General features: G+C 56.0%; 1 protein-coding gene across 1 annotated transcript in view; it reads left to right on the top strand.

The window, feature by feature from the left end:
- The first annotated feature begins 14,577 nt into the window (after nt 1-14,577).
- SEZ6L (seizure related 6 homolog like) overlaps nt 14,578-25,118 on the top strand; it is a 49,507-nt gene continuing 38,966 nt past the window's right edge. The window contains exon 1 of the mRNA XM_087754762.1: nt 14,578-14,708. Coding sequence (XP_087610888.1) covers nt 14,642-14,708 — 67 coding nt within the window. The 5' untranslated portion in view covers nt 14,578-14,641. The remainder of the gene's footprint in view (nt 14,709-25,118) is intronic.

Here is a 25,118-nt window from a genome sequence, read left to right as displayed (position 1 = left end):
GTCCGCTGAGAGCAGCCAGGAAAAGGATGTCAGGCTGAGAAGTGATGCATCTCCTTTGGCCGTAGCAGGAGGGGAATGAGAGCAGCTCGGCTGAGCCGTGGGGGCTCCCGTGGGGGGGGACACATTTCTTCGTCTGCAACCGGTGATTTTCAGCAATGAGCTGGGATAGAGACAGTCCAGCTTCTAGCTCTTCCAGCAGGGACAGGCTGCAAATGCTTGAATTTAGTTCCAAGTTGTCAAATAGCTTTGACACCCTGATGGACTCACCTTGTTTTTCACTCTTGCATTTCTGAAGAGTTGATATTGCAGCAATGCAATGGAAAATCTTTTTAAAGAGAGATAACTCCCCAGTCATGTCATTTAACTTAACACAGGACAACTCTGGGAGGAAAAGGTCGTTGTAGTAAAAGGTGAGAAGCTCCTTGGGCTTGTTAAAGTGGCTGGCCCTCGGCTGGCTCCCAACATGCCAGAAACCCCCGTATCCACCTGGGCTCAGCCCCTGCACGGACACCCCAGCCAGGGGCAGAGCCTGTCTGCCTTCCCCACCCAAACCCATCCTTCAACTGCTGCCGGGGGGGGGGGGGTGATGGGGCTGCCACGGACCCGCAGCTCTGGGCAGCCCTCTTCCCTCCCAGCCTGCCCAGCCTCCCAGCAAAGCATCTTGCAGACCCTCCCCTGCCCCAGTGCCCACCTGCGCCTCCCCAGCCCTGCTTTGGGGCTGCCAGGACAGGGTGATTTATTAGGGTGTCTGAAAGATGAACACCACAGAACCAATAAAACGACTTTCCCCAGGTACCAAAAAAGCCCTGAACTTGGGGAGTTTTCTCCTCCTGGCAGTAACTGATCCAAAGGTGCATTTTTGGGCAGGAGAACATGTGATTTCCATTGCTGTGTGCCCCCAGGGGAACTGCTGCTTTCCTTCTTATTCATATTTATAAATTCGGACTTGGGCCCAGCCAGGGTCCTTGTTAGGAGGAGATTTACAATCTGTGCTAATAGCGAGGCTCCTGCCAGGACTCCTCTGAAAGGCAGCAGTTCATGTTGTGCCCAAAGCTTTCGAAGTAAACAGCTCATCTCAGGGCTGCAAGGATGAGGAGGAGTTGGGCGGTGTTTCCCCTCTCCAGTCGTCCCCGGCAGCAGGTGAACGAAGCCTTTGAAGGGTGGGGAAGAGCCAGCAGTGGCTCAGGGGCTCCCAAGCTGCACGGACTGCACTCCGCTGACTGCAGGCAGCAAGATGTTCAGAAAGGAATTTGTGATCACGGTGCTGCTCGGAGCTGTGGGATTGGGATTGGGATTGGGATCAGGATCAGGATCAGGCTCAGAGGGATGTTTGCAGCCACAGCCCAAGCAAATGAACAAAAGAAACAATGAAATTCCCAACTTTTTCCTTCCTTCCTGGGAGAGAAGCCAGGGACTCAAACTGCTCTCTCTGGTACTTCTCCCCCATGAGCTTTTCATGACCTCGTCCTCCACCTTCCCTAGGCAGCCCAGGCACCCAGGCTCCCTGGACCCCCATCCCTTTCCTGCCCACCGGCTCTGGGGTGGAGCCCTGTGCTGGCACGGCCGCGCCGTTCGGAGCCGGCCGCATCTCAAGAGAGAGATTATTGATCCAGCAGCATCCCGCGTTGTGGAAAAAGCCTGCTGCAAAGTTTAATTAATTGATCAGTAAGTGCTCAGAGATTCCCAGATGAAAGAGCCACGTAATTACCGAGTATCATCCGGTGGCACTCAGAGTAATTGCAGTAACTACTGCACGGGGTTAGCTCTCAGAGGCAGAATTACTTCAGTGTTTAATGTCACCCTCCGGGGACAAACGATATTCTCCCTATGCCATGGAGAAGGAACTGGAGAGCTTGGGCCTGGGAAACAAAGTCCCTCTCTGTGTCCTCCGGGATGCTGGTCCTTGGGGAGAGGCTGGGGACAGCAGTAGGACGGTCCGCAGGGTGCAAGGCAAGAAGCTGCTCTTCAGCCTCCAGACTCAAAGTGGAGACCTTTCAGATCACAGAATCATTCAGGCTGGACAGGAACACCTAAGATCTCCTGGTCCAGCCCCATTGGTAACCCCATCAGTCAACCACCCATCACCAGTACTGAGGAAGCCCGTTGAACATCTTGGGATTTGGGCAGCAGCGCTGATGCGAAACTGCACTTGTGCAAGCACAGGGACGTTCCTGTGGGGAAGCCCTCAGCAGGGCTGGTCCCCAGCACACCCCAGGCACCCAGGGACCGAGGCTTTCCAGAGGAAGGCGCTGGAGCCTAAAAAACTGTGGTTATGCAGAAATTCAGCTCCATGTGGGTTTCTCTGACAATTCCCAGCCTTATTTTAGATTTTTACGGTCTGCCATAAAAACAGTTACAGTAAATTATTAGACCTACATGTAGGCTGTCAGGAGGCTTCTTCCATTTTAAATCTCCCACAATGTTGTTAACTCACTGCACTCAGCCAGGCTGTGTGGACCACGTCCCTCCAGCCTGCGGGGGAGAGGGGCCACTGTGGCCCTGTGCTCTGCCCCCAACAAGGCGTGCAGGGCTGGAGCCTCGTCCCCCTGCAATCATGCTGGGCTTACGGGCAGATAAACACACCCTCAGGGAGAGGGAAAGCTCAGGGGTGGTTTCCTGAAAACAAGGGCTGTGCTTTGGAGGAGAGGTGGTGGTGCTGCACGGGCATCAGCAGGATGCCCTTATTCCTGGAGATATTTGAGATAGACATCCACTGCTGAGCTGCCCCAGAGCAGAGCTGGTTCTGCATGGTCAGTGGGTGTTGTTCCCCAAAACACAGGGAAGAAAAGCATCTGGGGACACCCCGGTGCCAGGGAGAATGCCGTGCCCTGGCCATGAATGTTTCCAGAGATGTATCCCCAACTTCACCTCTTCAGTCCCAGCTGGCCACAATATAAAAGTGCAGAACAAACCCTGTGGGTATTTTGTATGAAGAGACATCATCAACACCAGGACACGCAGGGCTCGGGAGCCAGCGAGCGCATGGGGAGCCTGGGCTGCGTGCAGCATTGCCTTACCCCACGGAGCTTTGCCCAGGTGTATAAAAACCTCTTGGGAGTCAAAACTAGTACTCACTAAGTCATCCTGATGGCCAGGTCAGGGAAAAGCAAAACAGTATTTGCTTCTACTGCCAAACACAAAGCAAAAACTGATCTCTTGGGTGCTCGGGAAAGTTTTACAAATTTCACTGGTTTATTCGATTAACCCCGCAGCTGCTCTGGGGAGCTCAGCAGTCATGTCTGCAATAACATGACCTCCCTTTAACCCACAAACACTGCTCTTACCCCGCTCTCCCAGCCGCTCACCAGCACTGAGCCCATCTCCCAGCCCTGCTTGAGCCGCAGCCCGAGCAGCTACGTGCTTTGGTGCTATCTCTTTGGTGCCTGGGCAGGACATCTCCCCAGGGGCCAAAAAGAGCTGAGCTGCCATTGAGCGCACTCGTGTCATCCAGCTGACAATCACAGCAAGCTCGTTGCTTTGCACAGTAATTAGCTGCGACTGGAAACCACTACCACAGCGCTGGCAGTAGGGTAGCAGTTGCACAGAGGTGCCGAACTCTTCAGGCAAAGAACTGCAGAATGAATTGCAAACATCACTTAATGCCTACATTTCCCCGGTGGGCAACTAAACCCACTGGGCTGGCAAGTGGCTGGAGCTGTGATTCCTGCTGCGCCACTGTGCTTGTCTTCCTCAGTGTGGAGGGATGCCACCGCTGGGACCGTCCCTTCTCAGGGCCTGCCCGTGCCCCCACATCCTCTGCTCCAGCCTCTCGCTCGCTCGGGGGCTTTGGGATTCCCAGCCCTTGCAGCAGGCTGTGGTACTGGGGCTGGCATCGCCTGATTGGAAACCACGGCCGGAGCCATCCCAGGGAGGTGCCTTGGTCCGTGCCTGATGGGATGAGGTGACTCACAGCGAGTGGGCAGTGGATGTATGCCCATGCCAACATAGGCTAGCATCCTTCCTCTGCAACGATCCCCCCCTCCTTGCCTTGAAATATGTCTACAATAAAGCAGTATGGGAGTAGAGCTGCAGGGTTTTATTAGCGGTGCTGCTGCAGACCCCCTGGAGAGCCCTGAGCCCTTTCCAGGTGCGATGCAGCTGCAAGCGAGGGCAGTGCCAGGTTTCAGGCAGCCATCAGCCAGTTCTGCTTCTGAGGGTGGAAGCGGTTTCCTCCTGCAGGTAAATGAGGTTTGAGGACGGCCAAGCATGACAGGCAGCGGAGGCAGTATTGATCACCGGGTGCCCCAGGCAGCAGTGGCAGGCCTGGGAGTGGGGTGTCTGCAGCAAGGATGTGCACAGAAACCCTGCACATGGTTTCTCTGGGCTGGCTGGAGAGGCTTGGCCACAGGGTGGGCCAAGGAGGGAGCCCTGAAGTTAAGCCAGGGTGAATCCAATTGCTCCTGCATGTATGCAGCCTCAGAGCAATGACTGCTCTCTCCCCACATGGAGCGATGTAGGCACAGAGGAGTTTAACACTGGCACAGAGCCCTTGCTCTGCTCTCCGCAAAGAGCTTGTCCTCTTGTGGGACACATGCATACAAAGGAGAGAAGGAAAAATAATCTCTGCTGTTGCAGTTGTCACCATCATCAACGTTACAAGTGCAGCTACATGTCGGAAGAGACCTTTCTGCTCTGGGGCTTGTACGTACCAAGGGTTCAAAACAAGCCTGCAGCCTGCGAAAGCCCCTTCCGTGACAACTGCTTCTCTCTGCCAAGCATCTCAGAGCCTGGCCAGGAGCATCATCTGAAAACACGTGGCTTTGTGCTAGTTGTAACAGAGGAACCGGGGGACATAACTGGTTATCGGTGGCTGCACACCGGCCCCGGGGCCCTTTGGCTCTCCCTCCCAGGCGGCTGGCTGCCATCCTGCGAGGCACCGCGGCCTTGCTTCACGTGAGACGTGCCTGGAGAAATAGCACGTGCTCCTGTCCATAGGCGCAGGCTGCAAGGACGAGCTCCTGCCCGTGGGCACAGGCTGCAGGCAGCACACAGGCAGGGCCATGGCTGGCAGCTCTTTGAACCTGTGAATCGTGTACCATGAAGAGGCAGCGAGAGGCAAGTCCTTTCGGATGGGCACAGGCACTGCTTGTACCGTGCCAGAGCTGCAGCAAACAAGGCCGGGTGCTTTCAGCTGAGGCACCGTTCCCTGCACTAACATTTACCGAAAGCCCCCTGCCTGCCTCCCCTCCCCTTGCTAGTAGGCAGGGCACATGGGTTAATGGGCAACTTTACACAGCAAACTAGGCAGAAAGATTTGCATTTGTTGGAGAGAGAAATTTCCTTACTAGATGGTTTGTGTTTGCAGTACATTAGCTAATCTCATTTCAGCTTGCGCTACATCTCCCACCGTGCAAATGCACACGCACACACACTGCGATGCTGAAGCCCTGCCAGGGCCCCACACGTTGTTTCCAGCCTGCCTGCTCCTCCCTCCTCCCCAGCCTCCCTCCTGCCTTTCTGAGTTGTGCCTGGATCCCCACGGAGTCCCCCAGGCACTGATCCCTCCACCAACAGGGAAGGACCACGGTGCTGGGGCCTCGATGCAGGGTGCTGGAGCCGCCACGGTGGCAAAGCCAGGCTTGCTGCCCACCCTTCCGAACTGCTGAGAGCAAATCCCTGCGTGAAGCTGTGGCCAGATCCTGCCATGAGCACAGAGCCATGGGGCTGGCACCAAGGGACAAGCCCCTCCGGGAAGAGCTGCTGGAGCCCACAGCCAGCTGCACAAAGTACCGGGAACCAACACTGGACCTTCCAGCCTTGACAAATCCCCATTTGCAGGACTCTGAGCAGGTGCTGGAGAGCCAAAGTGCTGCTATTTCAGAGGAGGCATTTATATAGCAGCACTTAGTGACTGCTGGTAGGTTTATTACCAACCCCTCATCATACTGACACACTCAGCAGCATGAAGTTAGAGCAAGCCTTGGTAATAGCTCTGCACAAGTTAAATGTTATTATTTTGTTAAGATCTCTGGGAATAAATAGGCCTGTATCCATGTAACCTCACAGCGCTGCAGGACGGGCAGTGTATCCGCACCGTGGGTGGGGTGACAACGTGCATGGGGTGCACCCGGACCTCCTCACTCGAGGCAGAGTGTGAGGGCTGACCCAGCCAGAGTCATGGGGACTGTGTGTTTTAGGGGCTTTTCTTTGAAAACAGCTGAAAATCATCCGCCCAAAGGCTCCTTGCAGGCGGAAGGACAAGTCTGGAGGCAGTTAATGGCTTTCCACCTGCGGGAGCTGTAGAAGCGCTACCAACAAAGCACGGGCTCTGCTGCCAAGCTCTTACAAGCTAATCAATTAAAGCATCACAGCTTGGAAGACGGGTCAGAGCAAAGCAGCACAGTATGGATTTCTTTTTTTTTCCCCATGAAAAGAGCTTTAAAACAAATCCCCTTTTCTACCACAAAGAAAGCAACCCGCTCCTGCAGAGAAAACCAGCCCCAGGGCACCGTGGAGCATCCATGGGGCTGCCACAGGTGGGCTGGGAGGGGAGCGCTGCCTCCCTGGTGAGGCACAGCCACTCACTGCCAGTTAGTGCCACTGTCCTGCTCCCTGTGTCACCCAGTTCACGGGTGCTGGCTCCCTGGGTGATGCCCGAAACATGAGAGATGCAGGTATGTCCCTGCTAGCCCACGGCTTTGCTGCTGGCCGGGGCACAGTCCCCATCAGGAATTTGCTGTCTGTGAGGGCTGCCACTGCCTCTCTGCAATGCCGTGATGAAGTAAAGCACTGTTCCTTGCTCCAGCTGCAAGAGCTGCCATCGCCACGGGGGTTTCTCTGACCTGGGTGATGCTGACTGCTTTTGCCGCTGCAGAGTCTCCTCCAGTCTCTCAACCTCAAAGTCCCTTCCACTGCTGCCCAGAGCACAGCTCTCCCATCCCAAGGCCCTCTGTTTCGTGGCACAGAAATGAGCATTTGACTGGGTAAACTACACCGGGTTTAATAATTCATCCTGCGCTGTGATCTGTGTTGCACAGTCTGACTGCACGGCTCCACACAAGTTAACCAGCCTGCTAATCTCCTGCTTGTAAATCTAATCACTAGTGATTTTATATTTACCTGCAGATCATAAGTGAGAATGTGCAGTGACAGAGCTAAGCACCAGTTCTTAACGGATTCATTAATAATTCCTCCATTTGAAGATGATGCCTCATTGCTGTTCTCTGAGATCTGTCAATGAGCCGGTTCTTAACCCACTTAAGATGCACTGCACTGATACTGCATCATGCTGCTTTTCATGAGAATACTGCTTGATACCACATCAAATACATTACAACAACCTATAACAGCAATTCAGATACCTTCCTCCATCAAAGGTATAATCTCTTCAAAGATTACAATCAGCTGTTTGACAAAATCTGGTTTTCAGGATGCCATGGTTACTGGTGCTAATTGTAATCTGTTCTTTCTTTCTTTTTCCTTTTTCCCTTATTTCACCGTTTCTTTTCATTTACCCATCACCAGCCTGCACTGCCCAGCGGCTGGGCTCACCAGCCCTGGGCGTTGGTGCCACGGCAGTGCTCGCCTGCTCTCTCCAGTCTCTCCGGCATCTCAGGGATTATTCACAATCAGCATCACTGAGAGATGCTGATTGCATCAGCTCCTCAGAGAGTGCTTTTAAGATTCCTGTGGGGAAATTATTTGGGCCAGCTGAATTAAAAATATTTACCTCTCATCAGAGCTCAGGGCCAAAGTCTGCAGGCTGCACCCAGCCCGTCCCGCAGGCACCTGAAGCCCTCCCTGGGGCCTTCCTGCCCACCTCGAGGTGCTGAGCACTGATGCTGTGCCCTCCTGCCCGGGGTCAGGGGACCCCAAAAAGCATGGGTAGATGCTGGTGTAAGTAAGAAAGCCAGGACATCTTCCTGGAGACAATTAAGAGATTACAGTAAGTGTAGAATAATGCAGAGGCAGAGAAATCACTTCTTCTAGAGGCTGGTAGGATAGCACCAAAAACATGCTGCACTTTGCCTCACTTTAAAACAAACTTCTAACAAAACTTCTTTTTATTCTTCAAGGAAAATTTTCTAGATAGGACAACATAATTCTGTGCACTCATGAATTTACAAATTCAGTTTTCCATATCAGTGTCTGGTGCAGAGTAACTTATCTTGCAATTTATATGGGATGCAATGAATAAATACCAGCAGTGTCCTGGCATGAATACCAATCTTGAAAAGAATACAGAAAATGGATGCCCAGGCAGAAAAGCCTCAACAGAGCAGGTATTTTTTGGCAGCTGGCAATGTGTAGAAGGCATTTTTCTCCATGCACTTGTGGAGATGGTCAGTATTGGGCTGGCAAGGCTTCACAGGGAAGAGAAATACTGCAGTGCTGCCTGTCCCTGCAAAGATCCAGCCCTGCAACAGAGTAAAGCACCTGGAAGCCTTGCTGGATGGTGAGAGGTTTGTCTTGCTGGAGAGGGAAGGGGTGGGGGGCTTTGAGAAAGCTGGGTCTAAAATGAATGCACAATATTGGTGCAAAAGTATAGAGAGATCTTTGAAGATGGACAGTGAAGAGCTCAGATATGGAGTTCAGACACCGACTACTCCTGCCTGCTTCGCTCGATGCAAATCCTGCCAGAACAAAAAACTGAAAATCACAGCTAAAAAGTCTTTAAAAACTTTTGGACAGCACAGTGCAGCAGTGAGTTATGGATATGGCAACCAGAACAGCATTATTGCCTTGGTAAAGAGCCTGTTAACCATGGATCAGAGGGGGTTGGAAGAGCTGCAGTGCCTGAAGCTGGTGGGAGCCTCTCTGGGTGCTGCCATGAGGAGCTTTAGTTAATTAAGCCATCAATTATGCATAGAGGATAAAATAATGTCCTGTTTTATGGCTGGGGAGTTAAGGTGCCACAGACCGAGGCAGGTGCTCCCAGGCTTCATCCCTGCTGCACGATGAAAACCTTTGCTCCGACGACGGGACGGCTCCCTGGGATGTGCCACAGGGACTCCGTATCTGCAAAGCCGTGCTGTGACTGCCTGCCCATGCAGAGGCATCGCATCGCCAACGGATGCTGAGGTGGGGTGCACAGGTGATGCTGCGGGTCACAGCCCCCCCAGCCCTGGCTGGGTGCTCGGCCGTGGAGCAGCCCTGGGGCCGGGCCATCCAGCACCCCAGGCAGGCTGCCTGCGGGGTCCCTTCCCTCCCGCTCCGCAGGGATGCTGCTGCCTTCCATCCCCGCAGCGGGTTTGTTTCTCTCCACCACCTCCAAACCCCAGTGGGCAATAGAGAGCCTATTTTTGAGCTGTGCAAAGTCTTCTTCTGTTGACAAGGAACAAGGACTTCCCTCCTGAAAGGGCCCCCAGCTGTGCCCGCAGGCATTCGCTCAAAGGGGCTGGAACTGAGCCTGGCCTCAGACTCAAACCCCCCATTCAGCGCTGGCGTTTGTAAGGCAGAGCAGGGAGGCAGCCTGCTCCGAAAGCCAAAGGCTGGAGTGGCTCTGCCATCTTAGAGGGACAAAGGCCTTTTCTGCCCTGGGACAATATTGCCACTCACCAGCGATGCCCCCAAGCCAGCGGAGCCTGGAGACTGCTCCTCAGAGCTGCCATTCAGCTTCGCTACAGGAGACCTCAGCTTCCAAGTCTAAAGCCGAGGTTATTTTTCCACTTCCTTCTGCCATTGAAGCCCCTCTGGGCACTGCAGAGGAGGGGATGAAAGCTTCCCAAGAAAGTTGCAGGGAGGAGGCTGGCCCCGTATGTACACCCACGGCTTGTGGGGGCAGGAGCCTGGCACCCTGTGCCTGCCCCTGTGTGCCCTCGCAGGAGCCCCCCTTTGCACCACAGAGCAGCTGTACCAGACTGGGGTCCTAAACAGGAGCCCCAGCGCACTTCGGGGCAGCTCAGCATGGGTCTGCAGCCAGGAGCCCCAGGTGTACCCTGGTTGGGGTCTGTCCTCCCAGCACCTCCGTCCGCCTCTCCCACTCAGGGCTGCCCTGCACTCCCCCAGCACTGGGACCTCAGTGCCCCACAAGCACCAGGGAAAACCCACCTTGCTGCTGACCGATGGCATCTCTGTTCTGAGCCCTCACCCTCTTTACACTGGCACTGGGGAGAGACCTGCACCCAACTTGCATTTAAGCTGTGAGATGCTCTTCAAGGAGGTTTCTGGTAGCTCCAGGTGGAGGGCTGAGCTCATCAGGAGAAACTGCTGTGCCCAGACTGGGAAAGCTCCTTCCCACAGCCCCGGAGGTGCCACCGTGGCCACCCGCTCCTGGCACATGCTGCTGGAGCACAAGCTGATGCGGGTTTGCTCTCTTCATCCCCACTGGGCTGCAGCTGGAGCATCCCCACCCACCCAGCACCGCTGACCGGCAGCCGGCAGTGATGCTCCAGCCTGGGCTCGGGGAGGACCTGGCTGTCCTGGCAGGGGACACCCTCAGGGCCCAGAGATGTGTCACTGTCCATAAAATCACCAGGGGTTCCCAACCTCTCAGCTAAGCTAGAGAGCTTCAGACCTAGGGAGTCAGCTTGTTAGTGCTTCTGCAAGCTGGGCACTCAGCAAGGTTCTTATTAGGGTTGGGGAAGAGTAAAACCGGCAAGGATGCTGGCTTCTTGCTGGCAGCACAGCAAACACCATGGGCAAAACCCCTGAAGCCACCCTGCCCGGATGGGGACAGCCAGCCCTGGGGTGTGCAGACACACAGACCATGTCTCTATGTTGTCCCCGCTCCTGCACTTGCAGGTTTCAGCAGAGCGAACAGCCCCGCTCGGCGGGTGTGCCTGTGCTGTGCCGTGTGCCAGCCTGCCGTCTGCCCACCGGCCCGGCGGCAGCTGCCCGGGAGGTGCTGGGGGACTCCGATGGCCACAGGGTCGGTCCCACCCCCCTGCAGGGCAGATGCTGCTGGGCTGCGGGATGTTTCCCGCAAGGCAGAGGTGTCCGAGGGCTCCTTAGGCAATGCACAGGCTCAACAGAGCCCACGGCTAGCGCTGCTCCTGCCCCGCGAGGTGCAGGGAGCTGAGAGCGGACGGTGATTGATAGGTGTAACTGCAGAGCAAATGCAGCAGCACTGGGCTGCTGCATCACCATCATGAAAATAAATGAGAGATTGATTTTCTGGGCGGTTTGGATCTCATGGATCTCACCAGCTGTGACAAGCGGAGCGCAGGCATGGCCAGCATGGTGGGGCTGGCACCTCCCTGCGCTCCCATGAACCAAGGAGAGGGAGGCAGCTGTGAGGCAGCTGGACACTCGGGCACCCTGAAATAGGGGCAAAGCAGGTCTGAGGGGCTTCAGGCTCTCGCTGGCATTGCAGGGGACAGACCCCAGGCAGGGAGCCAGGTGAGGCTGGGGACAAGGGGAGGGATAGGGAAGCGCAGCACCCCGTGCTGCCCTGCGGGAGCCTCCGGCTTGCCAGCATCAACCGCATCCCAAACCATGGTGAGCGGCACTCGTCTGCTCACCAGAAAGGCACCGTCTTTCTTGTAATGTCTTATCTTCAAGCTTCTCTTGCTAAGTCACATCTGACTTAATTATGGTAATTAAGATTGACATTAATACAAGATTAAAATGTGAAATTAAAATTAGCTGTGAAACTTATCTGAATTTTTAGTGTGCTTATTGATTTTCTTTACTGTTAATCAAAGGTCTGAGGTAACTGCCGATGAACATGGTGCTAATTAGAGCAATGCCCACTAAAGTGGCCTCAGGAGACGCTTCTCTTTATTTCCTTTTGAATACCCCAGCTTTCTGACCACGCAAACATCTCCAGCCCTGAGCGCTGCCAAAGGAGCAATAACAATTTCTCCTTTTCTTACGCGCACCCCTGTGGCTCCTGGAGCCATCGTCTCCCCCGCTCCTGTCGGCAGCACTCCCTGTATGCAGCCGGGCTGCGCACGCGGTGATGCATGGCAATGCGCTGTGATGCGCGGTGATGCGCGGTGATGCACGGTACTGAGGGAGCCGGTCTGGCTGGACAGGGCTCGGGGTGGTGGGTCCCAGCTGCAGGCAGGAGCGCCCCGGTGTTTCAGCGGGGGCAGAGGAGCTTGGTGACCTAGGGAGCGCCGAGGCTGCCAGCTCCCCCACCGCGCACATCGCTGTTGTTTCTCAAACTGAAATTTCACAGGCTATTAGGCCTCTGCGCTGGCTGTGCAGGGAGGCTGCAGGAGGAAAATTATTCAAATCACCTTGTTACACACCAGCTATGGGGAGCACATCCCGCGGTGCGTTCCACCCCATCCCCCCGCACTTGCTCCCTCCTCCCAGCTGCTTCCCAGCTCACCTGAGTCCCCAGCAAAGCTGCCAGAGGGGCGAGGGGACCCCAGCACTGCTGCAAGACCCCTGCGCTCACTGAGCAGCACCGTCCCCTGCAGCTGGTGACCCCCCCCAGGCACAGGCACTGCGAAGAGTTGGGAAAAACACTCCAAGAGCCACACCGGACAAGAAATCAACGACAAAGCCCGGCTGGTGCCAGGCGTGATGTCCCGGGCTTGCGGGGTGCTGCGCCCACCGGTGGGGAGCTGGGCCCGGCTGCACTCCCAAATCCCAGCTGAGCCAAGGCTTGAGCTTAGCTGTTCCCTCTCCGTCACTAACAACTTTTGCCACTTAGTGGGCATTTCTGCATTACAAATACAGCATTTGTTCTTTTTTTCCTGCCTGTTACCATGGCGCTGGTGTTATTATCTGGCTATCTTAGGAGTTTACTACAATGCAGATGAACACAATAAAAATCACTCAAGTAAAACTGCTAAATGAGAGACAACTTTTATCTTTAATAACGGCAGGTCGGGAGAGAAGCTGGGGATGGAGCAGAGAGGGGACAGAGCAGGCTGTGCTCGCTCTGCTGCAGATAGCTTTGTTAGACCAAATTAAACCTCTGAGCAAGCGAATCCCACTTTGTATATGAAAATGACAGTGTTAAATAATATACTGCACCTCTCGGTGATTTCTCTCCCTTTCTTATTTTGTCCTTCTCTCGCCTGCTGCCCAACTGCTCCCAGCTGGCAGCAGCTAGGAGTAACACAGAGAATGCAAATGACCCCGCTGCCTGCACAGCCTGCTTCACGCTCCTCAAAATCCCCGGGCTGCTGCTTCTCCCGCTTGCACCGGCGTCAGGAGGAGCTCTGCAGAGCCCAGCAGGGAAAAAGGCAGCAGGATCAGTCCCTGTGTTTGGACGGTTTCTTGACTTGATGTGTTCTGCGTGGTGGCATTTGTAGTGATACCAGTATGTGATTATTGTTGCTGAGGTAACCGAATCAGTGTAATTGCTCTCTCAAAGGTAGCAGGGACTTCTCAGATGGCAGCATCAACAAACTGGCTATTTGGGGGAAAGGCTGGCCTCGATCTTGTGGTGTTTGACACTCGTGTCATGCTTTGTGACATTGTTCTGGCTATTCGACTTGACAGGCAGAGTGTCTGGGAGGACCAGGCAGCTCTCACCAGGAGGTGATTTACAGTAAACATTTCAGGGTAGAATTTGGGATTTCAAGAGAATGAAGCCTCTGTTCCTGTTCTTATCAAAATCAGTGTAATTACACCGTGTGCTCTGTTGGGCTCGGGAGAGACCTGCTGGAAGCTCTCGGCTTACTGCAGCTGCCGGTGACCTGGGCAGGGGGAACGGGCAGGATCAGACCGGGCAGGGAGCTCCTGGGAGCTGTCAGGCCCATGGTCCTACCCATAGGCAAGAAGGTTGTGGAGCTCTGGGGCTGGGGTGCTGAGTAGGGACTGTCTGTGTGTTGCTTCTTTTGCTGCAGGGTTGAGGAGACTCCTTTGCTTGCCCATGGCCACGGTGCCAGCCCCACATTACGGGTGCCCTGTGCAGCTTCCACAAACTGTGAACTCTCACGTGCCCAGAGCCCATCACCCCACCGCGGCTGGTCAGGCCGCAGTGTGCAGCTCCCTACCAGCCTGGCTTTCCTGGCTCCAGCAGCAGCAGGGTACATCCATGATCCCAAGGGGGGCATGGGGCCTGTATCACCCCTCTATAGCACCCCTGCCCTATTTACAGCCTGCTTTTGGGGAGCCCGAGGGCAGGGGAGGAGGGTAAGGCTGGGCTTGAGCAGGGAGGTTAGAGGGGCGTGGGGTGCTGAGGGGGGGTGGGGATGCTGAGCAGGGTTGGGATGCTGAGCGGGGTTGGGGTGCTGAGAGGGGCTTGGGGTGCTGAGAGGGGCGTGGGGTGCAACGGGAGGCTTGGGGACAAGGGGCAGTGAGATGATGCAAGGGACAGGGTGCAGGCTGAGCGGGGGCCCGCAGCAGGGAGCACTGCCCGGGCTGGGGGGCACTGGGGCTCCTGGAGCCGGGGGGGAGCCGGGGGACTGGGAAGGCTGAGGGGAGTCGTAGCGGGCTGCGGGGAGCCGGGGGAGCCCCGGGCCGGGGAAGAGCAGCGGGCCGGTGGGGCTGGGGCGGGCCGGGGGGGCCGGGGGAGCCGCGGGCGGGGCCGGAGCGCACGGCGCTGCGCGGGGGCCGGGGCGGCCGCCGGCGCCCTCCCCCGCCGCTCGCTCCGCTCCTCTCCGCGCCGCTCCGCGCCGAGCCGCGCCGCGCCGCTCCTCTCCGCCCTCCGCCGCGCCGCTCCCCCGCGCCCGTTCCAGCTCCGGCGGCAGCCCCAGCCCCCGCCCCCGGCCCGGCCCCGCTCGGCGCGGCTCGGCTCGGCTCGGCTCGGCTCGCAGCAGCGCGGAGGCTCCGCCGCGCCCGCCGCCGCCGCACCATGCCGGGGCCCCGCGGGCTCTGCCTGCTCGCCCTGCTGCTGGGCAGCCCCGCGGCCCCGCGCCCAGGTAAGCGGGGCGGAGCGGGGCGGAGCGGGCCGGGGCTGCGGCGCGGAGCGGGGCTCCCCGGGCACGGCCGCCGCCACCGCCGGGGCCCTGCGCCTCCCGGCCGGGGGGTGCGAGCGCCGGCGGGGAGGGGGCACCGGCCGGGGCGGGGGGGCGAGGGGGGATGCAGCCGGGAGCGGGGAGGGGGCAGTCGGAGCGGGGAGTGGGCAGCCGGCCCGGGAGGGGCTGCTGGAACTGGCCGTGCCGCCCCCGACCGGGGACCCCCCGCTTCTGCTGCTCCCCGGGCCGGGCTGAAACTTCTGGCATTGCTGGGAGAGCACAGCGCCGGCGGCGGCACCGGCAGCGGCGGCGGCACCGGCAGCGGCGGGGCCCGGCGGGACAGCGGCGGCTCAGCACCGCGGGGCGGACAGCTCCCGCCGCCGGGGCCGGGGCCGGGGCCGCTCCGGGGAGCAGCGTCCTGCCCCGGAACCGTGTGCTAACGGGGCCGAGTCCTCCCGGGAGCCCTGCCGGACCCGCCGCCTCCCTCCCGCCCGGAGAGCAGCCCGCTGTCGCCAGCCCCCGCTGTGCCCAGCCCCCGGTGCCAGGTCCCCGCCGGTGTTCCCGTCCCGCCGGCTTGGGCACACAGGAGGTGGCCCTGGGGTGGTGATGGCCGTGGGGTGGTGAGTGTTTACCCGGGGACTGCGTGCTCATTCCACATGTTTCATGTTTCCACGCAAATCCGCTCCCGTCTCCCTTTCCCACTGCTGTGATGACAGACCTAAGAATAGGCTTCGGGACCCGTTTGCGGGTGACTTGACAAAGTCATTGCAAACTAGCGTGGTGCTTGAGGACCGCCGCACTGGTGCCGCTCCTGGCCTCTTGTCACTGGAAGGCTGTGCGGACGAGGCAGCCGGGTTTCGGTGTGCTGCTGGCTGTGGTCACCAATGCGGATTGGTCAGCGGGAGAACGGGAGAGGCCAGTGCCTGCCTGTGCTGCAGTGTTTGTGCAGGCCCGGGAGGCTGACCTCTGGGGCCGATGGTGTGGTTTTAGCAAAGATTAACGGCTCCCCGCTCAGGAGTGCTGTGCAATGCTGCCTGCCCGGCTTCGCTTTCTGTTCTCATGTTCAGATTGTGTTAAAAGACTTTGACTTTTTGGTCTTAAACCCGGCTCTCCATACAGAGATTATATTACAGAATCTATCCTTCTTTCTGGGTTACAAAACATAAATGGGTGTAGATTATGGCATTTTCTCTCTCACCTGCATGGGTTTGTGTTCTGTGTATGGACACGCACATACATACGAAGGAATCAGATCTGAAGTCTCTATCCACAATTGCTGGCATCCTGTTTCAGCGTCGGAACAAACAGAAAGACCCTTTGCTCCGTCGTGTTACCCATCCGCTCTCATCCAGGCCGCTGGTGAGCGGCTGTGGGAGACCTGTGCGCACAGCGACAGTCCCCGTGCCGCCATGGGGGGCTGGGGGAGCCGGGCAAACAAACCGAGTGAGTGCGGGTCCCAGTACGGGGCTCACAGCTCCGCCACTGCCTCGTGCCCTGGAGGCAGGAGGCTGCCCTGGTCCTGAGCACTCATTGGGAGCACCAGCAGGCAGCCCAGCTCCTCAGGAACAGGATTTGGCCCATATGGCAAGTGGGATCTCTCATAAATCTCAGGGTATGAGAACACAGCGTACTGAACTCCTCTTTCCTTGGCAGAGAGGGAGCTGATAAATAGTTGACCCTTTACAAGGTTCAGTGAATTATTGCTGTAAAATCCCAAACTCCTGCCCATGCAGCCCTGGAGCCGGCGGCGACGTGGCAGCTCTCCCCGTGCTGGGCAGGAGCCTTGTCGATCTGTTGGCGGGAGGTCACAGCCAGGGCCCGGACTGGCAAGCCCTGCTATTCCCAAGCTGTGAGGGGGAGCAGGATCAGACCCTGCAGAGGGATCGTTTGTTGTGCTCCATCTGTCTGATCTTTCAGTTCGTTCTTTCAAGAAACAACTAATTTCACATGACTTGCACTGATCGGTTGCTCGGCTGGTGGCTTTTTGGTGCTTTGCACTTGTGGAGCCATTTAGATCAACAGAGAGGAGGTGTGAAAGCCTCTCCTCTCGGCATCCGCTTGCATCCACCCACCAGCATGGAGCACAGCAGCAGAGCAGGCAGCGGAGGCACGTCCCTTCGCAAGGACTTGTGCCAGGAGGCTCCGGGAGCAGCGTACAAGGAGCGCGGTCATCGGCAGAGCGATTTATTTAGCGCTGTGTGAATGCAGCGTGCAAACACGGGGCGTGCGGGCAGGTGCCTCCAGTCTGGCAGCTGCGGGCAGAGGAGGGCGGCAGGGCTGCCTGTGCTGCCCGCGCTGCCCGCGCTGCCCGCGCTGCCCGCGCTGCCTGCGCTGCCCGCGCTGCCCGGGCGGGCTCGGGCCGGGAGCGGCGCTGGGCAAAGCCCGGTCGCTGGGGGCGGCGGGGGCGCGGCCGCAGCCCCGGGAGATCCAGGGTTTGTAAATAGATCCCGTTTGGTGTGGTGGTGGCGATGCGGACCGGTGTCCACTAGAGGTTGTGCCGAGACCAGCAAATCCTTCCGGAGGTGCCGTGCTGGGAGCAGGAATGCGACCGGGGGGTGCGGAGCACCGGGCTCCTCCGCAGCCCCACCACCCGCGCTCCCCCTTCTTTTCTTCAAGGCGTTTGGGCACCTCCAGGCTAGTGGTCACAGCGGAATAGCAAGCCACAGAGGTTCACCTGGCTTCGTGGTGAGCGCAGCACCACGGGAGAATTTTTCCAGAAAATCAGGTGTGTCCAGGAGGAAGGAAAACGGAGCGCGAAGTCAACGAGGGCTGCAACAAGTGAGCGCTGTGCTCTCGCTGCAGCTGGCAGCACCCCGAGCGGTATCGTCTCGAGCAATGAGATAATAGCACGCAGCCAGGCTGCCAGCGGGCCGGAGATAACGGGGAGTGGAATTTGTCTGATGGGGAGGTATCAGAGGCCATATTAAATGTCGCCTCTTCCTCCTCTCCTCCTTGGCAGAAAGAACAAGGAAAGTCCGGATCAGTAGCAAAGAAAATTAATATCTCTTAGCCCTCCACTTCTCCCATATCTTTGCCATTATGAACGTAAAAAGATGCTATTTAAGGTGTACATTTTGTGGATGTTATAGTGTCACAGATGTTTCCTTCTATACATTTTTAACTTCTCTTTCAGTGAGGTGTTTGATACAAGTATTTGGGGCTGAAGAGGCAGACTGTAGACCAATTAAGCTAAATGTGCTCCCTTGGCGTACGGAATGCCACACAGAGGTCTTATAAAAGCAAACCATGTAAAAAGGGAAGCGCAGAACATCTCAGTGGATAATCCATCCCTTGTAGCTCTAAGTCAGCTTCTGCTGGGTTCAGAAATTAATAATAAGTCAGAGATGAGGCAGTATGCACAGAGGTGTGGCAGGGCATCACTGGCTGGGTAATGCGGGCGTTACAAATGGCTGGTGTGCGGATGGCAAGTCCTGCCAGAGGGCAGGGTTGTTCCTGCGGGTATTCAGGGTCAGGGCCAAGCGCTGTGGCTTTTTGTTATCCCATTTTGTACAAACAGTTTTTTTTAAAATGAAACGGGCTCTGTATGATTAAATAACATGGAGCTTTTGATCTAGACTACAAGCAGCCTCAGAAATCAGTGTGTTTTACATCCTCTGTCATTGCAATAAGTACAGCCAGTTCCAGTGGGCTTTGGAAAAAAAAAGACTAACCTTCTGTGAGCAATCCGAGAGTTATTTACTTGATGCGATTTTATTTTTCAAATATTTGAAAGTGGTTACTGAACAGTAAAACACGCTCCAAGGAAATCCTGTTACAAACACAGGCTATATTTTAATTAGCATAACGTGCAGTTACGTGGCTGGAACTGCAGCCTGCCAATAAATGTATCTTTCGGGAGTTCAGATAGATGTCTATAGAAAATACAGCATGAGCACTGGCTTTCCAATTTTCCAGTCCATCAGAATGGATTTACACTCTTGTCAGGGGTATGAAATTGCTGAATTCGGTGCTGAGATAGCTCTGTGTCTTTAACCACTTGACTTGCCGGACTCATAGTGCTCGGTAAGCCATGGCTGCATCCCCGTTTTGGTCCGAGGGACCCAGCAGGTTTGCAGGGGGATCACCCCACCTGTCTGGGCACCCCAACAAGCGCCTGAGCCCCTGCCCCCCTTCAGGGCTTCAGCAGAGCGAGCACCAGGATGAACCACGCTGGTATCGAACGTGGGCATGGGGCAAGCCTGGGGGTCCTGGGTGCTGCCTGGCCCTTCCCTTTCGTTAGCGGAGCAGCATACAGGGCCAAAGCCGACATTTCCAGCAGACCGCGGCTCGGGAGCAGAAACCCCAAGGGTGCAGCCGGCTCCAGCACCCACAGCAGTGGGGATGGGGACCTACCATCCCTCCAGCCATGGCCTCGGGGCAGTGACGGGGAGGAGTGTGTGTCCCAGGGGGGTTTAGGTCTGCCAGGGGTGGCAGAGCCAGCAGGCTGGCAAACAAAAAAGCTCTTCAAAGTCCTTGTGTTGGCCATGCTGGGCCAGGATTGACATCCCTCGGGGACAGTGCAGGCAGAACCCTGTGACGCTGCTTTTCCACTGCTGCTTTCAGAGGGAGGTCACACACATGCAGGCAAACCAGCCACAAGAAAATGCCATCGGACCACTGCCAAAGAGGCACAGAAGGGCAGGGAGTCCCCCTGTCCGCCCCAGCAGCACCCACTGTGCAGGGGGCTCACTGTTCCCTCTGCTGACTCCAAGGGAAGAGGTGTTTGGCAAACGATGTGATTCAAAGAGAGACAGAACGATCTTTAACATGGGCTAAGGTAAAAACACTGGATCCCGTGGAGCTGGAGCTCCGTGATCCCAGCTGAAGCCCGGGACGTCTCCATCCGGGCCGTGCAGCAGTGCTGCGAGGCCCTGGGCACAGGTCTGTGCTCACGCTGCTGCGTGCCGAGATGGAGAGCGGAACACAGAGTGGCAGGAAGGCTCTGGGAGGCTGCAGTGGGGCGAGGGAGGATTTGGCATCACTGACTCAGGTTCCTGCAGTTCAGCTGCTGCTTGTAACTGTCTTCCGTGGCTTCCCAGAGCCCTTCCCAAAAGGACCTGCTTCACAAGATCGTTTTTCATGCTGATGTGCACGTGAGCGATGACTAGATCGGATGCATGGAGGAGACCCGTGTGATACAGGTGCCTCATCTGCTCTCGCTGCAGCCCCGAGTCCAACTCAGCATCTGGGTAACTCAGCCTACATAAGCCAGGATGAAGCAAAGGAGAAATGCTTTGCAAAAGCAGCCCTTTTCTGCTGAGGTGCTAAGGGAAGGTGTCCTTCATTTCAGAGGACAGGCTACCAGCTGCCTGTCTGTCTGTCTCGTTTCACAGCTTGTTAACAGACAAGTTGTTAAGGATGTTCGTGCACAAACCCACGGGGCTGGTCTGCTCAGATCCGCGTCCTGCTCCAGTGAAGATCTCCCTGCTGCAGCCTTGCCCCGGCAGGAGAAAAGAACCCAGGACAGACGGACCCTCGCTCAGGGAGCTTCTGCACCCCAGCCCTGAGCCCACACCTTTCAGCAGCTCTCCTGAAAAAAGCAGAGCTGCTCAGGCAGGACAGGCTGCTCGCCCGCTGCCATCCCCCAAAGCAATTGCTACAGCAACTGCCCCACTGGGAAGATGAAGAGGAGGAATAAATGAACTTCGGATACTTGCAGCAACCCCCTTGTCACTCAGCTCTTGTTATCTCTCAGACTTCATCTGTAAGGATTTCAGAAATCAGAGGAGATCCATGGAGCTGGGAAGCTGGAGGAGCTGACCAGAGTGTGGGGTGGAAAACAGAGCCGGGAAACAGCTGGAGGAAGGCAGACTCATTTTTCATAACAGAGCGCGAAGCGTTGTGGATTTCTAGCAGAGCCCATGGCATAGGCTTGATAAGCAAGTGCGAGTGTTGCTTATCTTTGACTTAAATCTATAGCCGTGGTCCCTGTGGCTGGGGGGATGCTTGAGCAGTCACGGCTGGTGCCTGTGTCCTGACACAGTTTGGTGCACCCTGGTGCTCGGCGCACCCCGAAAAACGGGGTTGCGAGTGATCAGCAAGGAACTGCCGGGAACCTTAAAAGCTGGGGGCTGCAGCTGGTGCAGACAGGGAGCGCTCCTCCTGCGCTTTCGAGAAGACACTATTTCTGGCCCAATGTCTTTCTTAGATGACATGGATGTGGAATAACAAACCCTTTGAAGCGTGTTGCTGTGAGTTAGCATCACGCCGTTAAAGCTGCTGGAGTTGCACTGATTTGTAAAAGCAGGGATCCAGCTGAGTGGCCCAAGCCTTGTCTGCAGCCAGAGCCTGCGGGGGAGTGAGCAGGGGAGCCCGAGTTCGGCCTCACGGTCCTCCTGTGTGGGCTGCCATCCCAGGCTGGCTAGGGGCAAGGGTGGAGGGGGGTGACAGCCCCATGGCAGGGGGGAACCTCCACTGCAGCGCTCTGTCCCCGCAGTGGCTGGGGGGCTCAGGGCTGCGGGCACACAGAGGTAACGCTGTCCCCAACCCAGGGCCCTCTCCTTGCTCGGGGGGGGGGACTGTGTTCCCGGGGTGCTGAGAAGCTGCTTTCCCCTCTGTTCCTTCTTTTGGTTGCTAAAATTCATGGCTGTGGTGCAGCTGAGGCTGAAGTGCTCACAGCGTGGGCAGAGAGCACAGCCTCGACTTTGCAATTATTTTTTTTTCTTTTTTCCTCCTTTTTCTTTCCCTGGGGAGAGGCCAGAAAAGCAGCTGACCAAAAGGGACCTGTGGGCTGGCTGAACCCCGAGCTTTCCTGATGCAAAGCAAGGAAGCCCTGCCTGGATTCCCTAGGTCTGTGTTGTGCTGGGACAAGCACAGATTTGTCCAGATCCTTCTCTCTTTTCCCAACCCCAGGATTCCATTGCCTGGTGTTCAACCGCTGGAGAGCCCAAGTGACTCCCCCAAGGGCAGGGCCAGGGGCTTGGCTCTGTGTCCCCTCTGGCAGGGGTAAGGGGTGCAGAAAGGAAAAGGGCATTAGCAGCCCAGGACAGATGGCTGCAGCGGGAAGGTACAAGAAAACTTTATGCAACCGAAAGCCAAGCTCCTGGCAGCAGCGAGAAGGGAATGTGTGAGCAGCCTGGTCACTAAACCCAGCTCTGGAGGTGCGATTCCAAATGCAAAGCTTTAGTCTGGAAAGGAAATTTGGTGCCAAATGCAAAGGCATCCAAAAATGCAAGTGCGACAGAAGGAATATCTGTGGGACTGATCCCAGAGCAGTGTAATCTGCTCGGCAAAAACAATTTTCATGTCTCTGTCCCTCTCACTGTCTCGCACACTTGCGCATTATGTGCCTAAGCAAGGACCTGCTGTGCTGGGGACAGGCGGCTCTGCAGGGGCGACCCCAGAGAAGGGACAGCGAATGTGCTCCCCAGGGCTGCCGGGGCAGTTTCGGTGACGTGCTTCAGCCCATCACCAAGGGAACTCTGTGGGGACCTGGCATCGCCATGGGGAGCTGGGGCAGAGCAGGCAGGAGCAGGCAAGAGCAGGCAGGAGCAGGCAGGTGCCAGTGGGAACAGTTCTGCTGCCAGTCCCCTCCAGGCGGGGAAGGAGAGGGGCTGGCGGAGCCGGCTGGAGGGGTCTCCCGTGAGGTCTTGCAGCAGTCGCTGTTGGGCTCAGTGCAGTTCTGTGAGCAACAGAATACACTGATGAAGATACTAAATTAGTCTGAGCATCCATGCACTAATGAAACAGGAATAACGTGGGGCGGAGTGAGGGAACGTTCTGGAAATTGGTCAATTCGGGGTGATTTCAGAGCTAGTCAGAACAGCTGAAAATATTTAAAATTCAAGAGAAAATCTCCATCTGACTTTTTAGGGTGGATTAATGGAGCATGACAACATTTTGTGGACGAGATCCTTCATCTCGGGTAGATTGGTGGCTGGGGGACAACACCGGAGAACATAATTTCTGATATCCCCTCCGCCGCCTTCCCGCAGCCCTGCAGCTCTTCCCCCAGCAATGGGGCTGCATGACGATAGCAGGAACTGGGCTTGCATTTTCTGATGATGATTTAAATGCAATTCCAGTAAAAATCAGGCTATCCCTGACAGTCCTAAACTTCCATTTGCAAAGACACCAAGTCCCTAAATTGAAAGACTACTTTCGCATGAGCCCTAACAGCCTCCCAGTGCTCCCAGCACACCAGCAGCATCCCCGCCCGCAGCGAGGAGCTCTGCAAAGACAGCTTAATGGATGTCCACTTGGACACATCAGCCGTCCTGTCCTCCATTGCACAGGATACAAACAAGGGAAAGGATTTAAAATAAGAAAGGTAGATGGTGCTAACAACATTAAAAACATGATCCAAGCGCTGCAGGAGGGTGCACAGCTCTGTCAGCCCGGTACCCAGGGCTGCGCTCTGGCCCTGAGAGCATCCTTAGAGACATCAGACTATTCCTAACAGCATCAGGGTTAGTCAGCTCCAGTGCAGAGGGACGGATCCTGGGGCAATGCTGCCCAAAGCAGCCACCCACCTGCAAAGCTGCCCCAAAACCTGGCACCCCGAGATGTGGGAAACCTGCTTTACAGAGAACACAGCCCCCATCAGACAACTTGCTTCCCTTCACCCCTTATCATCCATCCAGATTATTCATGCAGCAGTTTTTAAATTGCTGCTGGACACTATATTTACATAAATATGTGAGCCAATGAGGTCTAAAACCCTGGTGAGCTCTAAATGGTATATTAGGTTTTGGAAAGAGGATTTTATCAATTTACTGAGAGTACAAATCAACAGAGCAGAATTTACAAACCCATCAAAAAGCGAGGTGACAGTTTGGAATTAATCCTCTGCCCGAGGCACACAATGTACCTCCACAAACATCTCCCAGCATAAATACATTTGAGAAATAGTGAAGGAAAATGTAACTTCTAATGCCTTTGTACACTGCCAGTGAAACGGCTGCAGCATCATCGGGGAGATGAATGGAGCTAATGTCATTGGGAAGGTGCTGCCGCCTCCTGCTTTATTTTTATCCACGACTCAGTCCCCAGCCTGCGTTGAAATATTTCAATTTGTCTATGTGCCAGAATTTCCCCCAAAGAAAATTTCCCCAATAATCTCTCTTCCTCATTCATTCTTTTTAAAAAAAATAAAATTTTGTTTCTCTGCGCACACCCCCACTTCTGAGAGCAGCACTGGAGCCAGCGTGTGACGGGGGGGGGGGGCACGAGACATCTGTCAGCGCCCCCGGGCTCGGATGGTGTTGGTGGACGGCTGTGGCTTTGGGATGGTAACTGGCACCGGCTGGGGCCATTCCTGCACTGATAGGTGCAGGGGTCAGGGGTTTCCTAGGGCTTGGTGGGATGCTCTATGGTCCATGGTCGCTGCCTTGGTCCCCAGATGGGCAGCAGCACCACTCTCCTCTGGGAAGCCGAGCTTTCTGGCATTTGCTGGGCAATAGTGCTGCTCCTTGAATAAGGAGAGAAAACAACTTTTGGTTTCCCAACCCAGCACAGCATCCTAAAGGCACAAAGATTCCTGCTTCTCCTGGGCCCTTTGATCCGCACCTCCCGCGAGAAGCGGCACAGGCTCCGTGCAGCCCTCGCCTCGGTGAGGAGCTGGAGCTGCTCTCCCATAAGGGGTTCAGAGCTGACACTTAGATGAAATCAGTGAGGCAATTTCAATTAAAAGCAAACTTTTCAAGCTATCTAATCAAAAAATATAAAGGCTTCTTTTCAGCTTTTGTTTCCAGTACACAGAGGAGCCCATGCCTGCCAGCGGTGAAATGGCTGTCTTTATTGTGTAGATGACTGTGAAGGACACAGGCTGTGTTCCCATTTAGGAATGCATTGAGGCTTTCTTGGAATTCATTAGGAAAGGTAGGGAGGGAAGGGTGCAGCAAAACAAGAGCCCTTGCAGCTGCAGCCTAACGCTCTCCTGACAGTGACACGGGGGGATCAGCCTGCTCCCCCAGAGGCAAATCTTTTTAGTTTTTCCATTGCAAAATGTCTTTTACAACATCTAAATTTGAAAGCATTTTTCATTTCTCTAGTTGGGGCTTATCTAGAGTCTGCAGTGAAAGGGAAGCTGTACCACCAGTAACCCAGCAGCTTGCTCTGCAGCATCGCTGCCGCTGCGGTCCCAGACAGAAGCCACCACATCTCCTCGCTAGGACCCGTCTGATGAATGGCTCTGCCAGATGTCAGCATCTGCACCCACCTTCTACAGGCTTTTGCTGCTCTTGCATATGTCCAAAAGTTCCATGGAGCAGAGGTTTCGAGGGTCTGTGTGCCCACCAGCCTGCACTGCAAGCAGAGCAAGGGCAGAACCATTTCAGGACGTTCCCAGTGTGGCGAGGGGCTGGTACCATCTGACTGGTTCCCTGGGAGCCAAGCTAAGGCAGAACCAGCAGCTCACTCTGCTCACTGGCAACC

The sequence above is a fragment of the Nipponia nippon genome, unplaced genomic scaffold, assembly GCF_047370975.1.
Source record: "Nipponia nippon isolate SJK-2023a ecotype South Korea unplaced genomic scaffold, ASM4737097v1 scaffold_18, whole genome shotgun sequence".
Taxonomy (NCBI): Eukaryota; Metazoa; Chordata; class Aves; order Pelecaniformes; family Threskiornithidae; genus Nipponia; species Nipponia nippon.
Note: the sequence above shows the minus strand (reverse complement) of the source record. Positions and strands in the feature narration are given on the sequence as shown.